This window comes from Cajanus cajan, chromosome 2 (genome assembly GCF_000230855.2).
Source record: "Cajanus cajan strain Asha chromosome 2, NIPB_CcT2T_4, whole genome shotgun sequence".
In the NCBI taxonomy this organism is placed as follows: Eukaryota; Viridiplantae; Streptophyta; class Magnoliopsida; order Fabales; family Fabaceae; genus Cajanus; species Cajanus cajan.
The window spans coordinates 21,692,032-21,698,728 of record NC_138518.1 but is presented as its reverse complement, the minus strand read 5'-3'; the positions used below and the strand labels follow the sequence as shown (position 1 = coordinate 21,698,728).

Here is a 6,697-nt window from a genome sequence, read left to right as displayed (position 1 = left end):
TTCAGGAAGGGGGTCCAGAACGGCCCGTTCCAAAATCGGAACGGCCGTTCTGGATATGGCCGTTGTGGGTTAATTTGGACCCTGGAACGGCCCGTTCTGAAACTGGAACGGCCCGTTCCGGGGAACCAGAACGTCCCGTTCTGATCTCAGAACGGGCCGTTCTGGGGGCCAAATTAAGCCCACATGATTTGGTCTGGAACGGCCTTGGAATGGCCCGTTCCAGATTTAGGAACGGCCCGTTCCAGCCCCGTTCCAGTTAACCTTTTAACCCTTTTTGGATGAGTTTGGAACGGTCCATTCCGATTTTGGAACGGCCCGTTCCAATTTGGGTTTTTTGGCCCCTTTAAAAGACTTGGAACGGTCCGTTCCGGGCCAATAAAAAACTCAACTTGTGTTTTTGGGCCCTTTAAGGTCCTGTCTTCTTGTTGGCATGCTTCGAGAGCTCCTTCCCTTCATAACAGAGGTCCATGTCCTTGTTTGTATGCCCCCGAACGAAATTGGGTGTCTACAGTGACAGATTTTATTCATCCCAGTTTGTGACGGATTTTAGTCATCACAGTTTGTGACGAATTCTAGTCATCACATTTTGTGACGGATTTTATTCATTGCAAATTGTGATAGATTCTATTCATCACAATTTGTGAGGAGTTCTATTCATCACAATTTGTGATGGATTTTATTCATCATCACAATTTGTGACGAACACACATACCTCTCAATCCCTCACAAATTTGTGACGGAGATAGTGCCTCACAAATTGCGAGGGATTTAATCCCTCACAAATTGCGACGGAGTTAGAGGCCGTCACAAATAGCGAAGGATTTTTATTAATTTATAAACATTTATTTGTTAGAAATTAGTGACGGAAAATATATTATTTGTGATGCCTTAATTCCGTCACTAATTGTGACGGATTGAAATTATCCGTCACTAAATATTTTGTGACGCCAATTTTTGTGACGGAATCAGTTCCGTCACAAATTCCGTCACTAATTTATTTGTGACAGATTTTATAAAGTTTAGTGACGGATTTGTTCCCTCTCTAATTTTAATTTTTCTAGTAGTGAGTATACGGGTAATTAAACACTTATAATTTCATGAATCAACAAAACACTAATTGATAGGTTAGATACCGACATGTATAATAATAAAGGTAAACTTGCTCACGACTTTAATTACCAAAATCGACAATGTAGTAAAACTTGAGTTGGGTGAAGGCTTCCTTGCATTCCTCCATCCACGTAAATTTTTCATTATACTCAAGCATTGAGAGAAGGGAAAAGCTTCATCTCCTACTCTGGATAAGAAATGAGACTGATGTTATCCACCCTGTTAACTTTTGCACCTTCTTCACATTCCCCGGACTTTGCATGTTGATAATGGTTGAATATTTATCTAGGTTGGCCTCAAAGCCTTGGTGTGTTAGCATAAACCCTAAAAATTTTCCAAAACATACCCCGAACAAACATTTTTCTGTGTTTAACTTTAGTTGGTAGCAACTCAAAGTATTGAAAAACTCTAACAGGTCAATATGGTGAGAGCCATAGATATCCAACTTTATCACCATATCATCCATGTATGCTTCCACATTTCTACACAAGTGACCTACTAACACCTTATTCATTAATCTTTGGTATGTTGTCTCGAAGTTCTTCAATCCACCAAAAGACATTATTTTATAGTAAAACTCATCTTAGTCGGTCATGATCTCTTAAATATTAAATTAATAACAATTTTTTTTATCCAAAATACATAAATTTTAATAATAATAGAAATTTTTTTGTTCCTATTATATTATATTATATTATATTATATTATATATATATATATATATATATATGTCTCTTAAGAGTCGTATAAAGTTAATTAAAATGGATTTATAATAAATAATGTGAATGTAGTATTTTAATTTGTATATTACCCATAAAAGATGTTTATTTATATAATTATATTTGATAATAAAAAATATTTAATTTATAATAAATAATATATACATTATTAAATAAATTTATTATAATTAAAATTTATAACAAATATTATTTTTAAATATATACATTATATGGTCAAGTTATGATGAATAATTTAAATTTTTATTCAAAGTTATTTCTAATTATCGGTAATGTATTTTAAAATAAATTAAAATAAACAAATTTAAAAATAAAGATAAAAAATATAAATTAAAATGGGTAGACAATTAAAATACATATTAAAATACAAAGGCGGTACGTAGTTTAACACGATTAAATGGAAACTTTGTCGACAGTTGAAAAAATATTGTGTTGGTTACATATTTTATGTAAAAAGAAAAAAAAATATTGAAAATATTTATAATAACATGAGTGATGAGAATGAAAATCATTAATTTTTATTTTTCTAACTAATAATATAATAGAGAAGGTTTAAGTTTTGTGATTGAGAAAAATATAATTAATAAGTAAAATCTTATTAAAAATAGTTGGTTAGATTTTGAGAAGGATTATTAAAATATTAATGAATATAGGCACTTGTTTTTGTTTTAAAAGAAAAAATACACTACTTTCTTTTTATAAGCTGAACTGTAAATTTTGCATACCAAGGTAATGATTATTTAAATAGAAAATGAAAGCCAATGTTTCAAGGTAAAGTCTCAATAAACACTTGTTTATCACATGATCACGTGACTCCAGTGGCTGCTGATTTAGCAGTGATTTCTATGAGTAATAAATTAATGACCGACATGCCTTATGCAACAGGCAAACAATTTTCCACTTTTTGTGGTTTTTCCTAATCTGTTTCTTAATTGTCAATGCTAATTTGCTATCCCTGTTATCGTTAACCAACATAATAATATTTTTTTTTCTTAAGGATCTTTCACCACAATACTTTAATTATGTAGCAACATATTTTTTTAATAAAAAATTATAACTTATTTCCACACCACGAATTTTATAAAAAGTTAATCACCTATATATGTTAATCACCTATATATTATCAGTGTAAAAAAATTTTACACCGACAACTAATCAGATCTGTTAATAGTACCTTTTTTATTTTAATTTAATTAAATAAGCAAATGATATGTCACTATTAATAGATCTGATTAATTATCAGTGTAAAAAAAATTTATACTGACAGTGTATAGGTGATTAACTCTTTTATAAGAATAAAGTGACACTCATCTTCATTTTTTAAAAATGTGACAACCATAACCATTTGAATATATATATCATAACCAATAACGCAATCACATTCACAGTAGCATTAATATTGTAAAAGTTTCATTGCGTAATAATGGAAAGGAGAGGGTTCAAATGATCAATTCGTGACAGCATGCTTTCCTCAACCATCAACCCATTTTTCTTTAATAAAGGTGTTCAGAAGTAAATGATTCATGTGAAATATGTAGCAAGAAAAAGAATTGAAGTAGAAGCACACAAACCCAGAAAGATTAATCAGGCAAGGCGCTAATTAGCCTAAAACCAAGGCAAGCATAAAAAATTGCTGCACATGAATGAACAAAAACATGGCAAGTTAAGGATCATCAAAGTATAACTAATGTCATAGGTGGTTTATGCAAGTTATCTACACACACAAGCATATCTTCCAGCTTAAGAAAAGGTTTCTGACAACTCGGCAGAGCATCAAATTCTGCCTCCTGTTTGTAGTTTCTGCTCATGTCTCTTTGGACACTGAAGGCGTAGTTGTTTGTTGAAGAGTTCATCCTAAATTAAAGTTAATTCTAAATAAAATTCATGTTCCAAAATTCCCTTTTGGCATAATGTTATAAACTTTGGGTGAGTTCATCCCATCCCTCCATGTGTTCGTTTTCTCATGGTTAACGAAATATATAACTATTTCTTGATCCCATTGAATTCAACCTGTAAGGAAGCTTAACAGGTTGTGCATTTTAACTCCTTGCATGTTGTGTTTAGGTTGTTGTTTGTATTCTTGGGATCAGTTCAAGTAAATTTCTTCAAAAACACTTTGATAAGAGTAAAAAATGAGATAAGTTTCTCTTGAATCCAAATTTAGTTTATACATAAGTTAATTTGTAGAAAATAAAAATTCACCCTTATTAATTTTTTCATAATTTTATTTTTAACTCATGCATAAGTGCTTCTCAAAGAAACTTATTGAAAGAGACTCTAGTATTATGTGTAGGCTTTGCCTCATTTTATTTTACTTTTTTCTCATACCTGCAATTGTGCCCTAAGTCAAAGGGATTGAAAATGATTAATTGCAGAAAAGATAACTGGTGGGTATGTCTACTTGTTTTGCAGCTAGCATTTGACAAATTGATAGAACCGAACAAGAAAACATGCACATAACGTTCATCCCAGGAGAACTACAAGACCTATGGGATGTTTGGGGCCTAGAAATACTTGTGCTGTTGAGTTTCACAATCCAAGTGATTCTGACAGTGTATGGGAGCCGCAGAAAGGACATCCCAGGTATGTGGATAAGGTTCACTGTTTGGTTAACCTATTTACTGTCTGCTTCCCTTGCAAAAATCATCATAGGCAAGCTAACGGTAATACCTGGAAGCGATCCAAACGAACGCAACATCATACGCGAACTGAAGGCATTGTTTGCACCATTACTTCTGGTGCAAATTGGAAACCCAGATGCCATAACTGCATACTCAATTGAAGATAACAGATTGGGACTGAGGCAGTTGCTCACCCTTGTTCTCCAAGTAGCTGTGGTGATTTGGATCATCATAAAGAGTTGGACACATTCAGCACTCTCTTATCTCTACTTGCCGTTACTCACATCAGGACTAATCAAGCATGGAGAAGTTGTTTGGGCTCTAAAGTCAGCACTTAGTAAAAGTTCAGGCATAATTACGATTCAAGAGATTGACCAAGAAGCCAACATGCCTGCTTTATTCAGATTCCTTCCTGAGGATATTCCCAACATAGAGTTGATTTTAAAGGCGTATTACCGCTTTATCTCGTTGAAGCCTCATCGTGAGAACTGGCTCTACCAGCCTCTATATGAATCCCTTCCCCGTATATCTATAGATGAGTATGCACCGGAAGACATCTTCCAGATCACAGATGCTGAATTGAGCTTCATGTACGATGTGCTCTACACCAAGGCACCTATAATCTACACCAAAGCAGGTTGTATTCTTCGTGCCCTAAGCTTTTTCAATTTAGTTCTAACGTTGTGTGGATTTTCTGTGATATTTAGACGAGACTTTTCACGCGATTGGAAGGCATGTTTTATAGTTGGGGTGTTAGGAGGAGCAGTTCTTATGGAGGCATACCAGATTGCACAGTTACCCTTCTCAGATTGGGCCATAATTCAAATGATCAAGCACCAAAATCTTCCACTTATGATTCCATGCCTCAGAATTCTGGGACCCCGTGCAAGGAATTGGAAAAGGTGGTCAAACACATTGCCACAGTTCAACTTGCTGAGCTTTTGCATCCATGACAAGCCGTTAACATGTGGCAAAATTCTGAAATTCCGGGGCTTTGACATGGGGTTGAAAAAGAACAAGTGTAGGACACGCATAAAGTTTCCCCAAGAATTGAAAGCTTTGGTGGTGCAAGAAATGAAAGATATCGACGAAGACAGAAGACTAAAGCCCTTCCACCAAAGAGGGGAATGGTCACTCAGCAGGTATGGCTCTCTCAACGATTTCAAATGGAGTGTTAAACGAGACTTTGACAAGAGCATTGCAATATGGCACATTGCCACAGATATCTGCTACTATTCAGATACTCAAACTCATTGCAATAATGCTTCAAGCCCCAAAATCCAAATGGCCAAATTATTGTCCAATTACATGATGTATCTCCTAGCCATGCGTCCTCACATGCTGTCCACCACCACTGCCAAGATAGTATTTCGACACGCTTGTGATAAACTAAAGGATTTGGGTGTGAAAGATGAAAAAGAAGCATGTAGGATTTTGAGAATGGAAAGAGTTCCCCAGTATTCAAATTCGGAGAGGAAATCAGAGACTGTTGTCACATCAAAATGGCACATGTTAAAAGATGCGCAGAGACTGACTAGGAATTTGATGGCAAGGGAGAATAGATGGCAGATCTTGTGTAGTGTGTGGGTGGAGATGTTGTGTTATGCTGCAGCTAATTGTTCTATAGATTATCATTCTGAACAAATAAGGAGAGGTGGAGGATTGGTAACTCATATTTGGATTCTGTTAGCCCACAAGACAGATAAATATCACATCAGTGACTAGTAATGCATGCAGCAGTTGGATTGGTTTTTATGAAATGGGATCTATATTTATTAACAAGTACTAGTGGTTTGACACAAAAATGTTTTGTAATGGTTAATAATAGTAAAATATTAATTTGGTTCGGAATTATTATTATCGATCTCTTATATTGTGAAGAAAAAAAAATTAACTTCGCTAATTAAAATCGATTAATTTTGTTATAGGTTTCAACTTTTGGACGTCCCTTTACATGCAACACCCTGTGATCTAAAAATTTTAAGTAGTAGAAACGATATTTATACATAAATTTGTAGTATTAAATGTGTAATTTACATTTTTGTGAAATATAAATATATATCAAATTATTTTCTATGAGATTTCATATTTTAAAAATATTGAATGATTTTCTCATATTCAACACTTTCATTTCTTTCTATATCCCAAATAAAAATTTTGACATTTTTTTCATTTTAAAAATAGTATAATATGAATTTAGGTTAATCATCACTCCTTAATTTTTTTACC

General features: G+C 33.8%; 1 protein-coding gene across 1 annotated transcript; it reads left to right on the top strand.

The window, feature by feature from the left end:
* Positions 1-3,134: 3,134 nt before the first annotated feature.
* Positions 3,135-6,328, top strand: LOC109806251 (uncharacterized). The gene is made up of 2 exons (XM_020368624.3): positions 3,135-3,773; positions 4,260-6,328. The coding sequence occupies exon 2, from the start codon at positions 4,298-4,300 to the stop codon at positions 6,191-6,193; it is 1,896 nt and encodes a 631-aa protein (XP_020224213.1). The 5' UTR covers positions 3,135-3,773; positions 4,260-4,297; the 3' UTR covers positions 6,194-6,328.
* Positions 6,329-6,697: the final 369 nt, after the last annotated feature.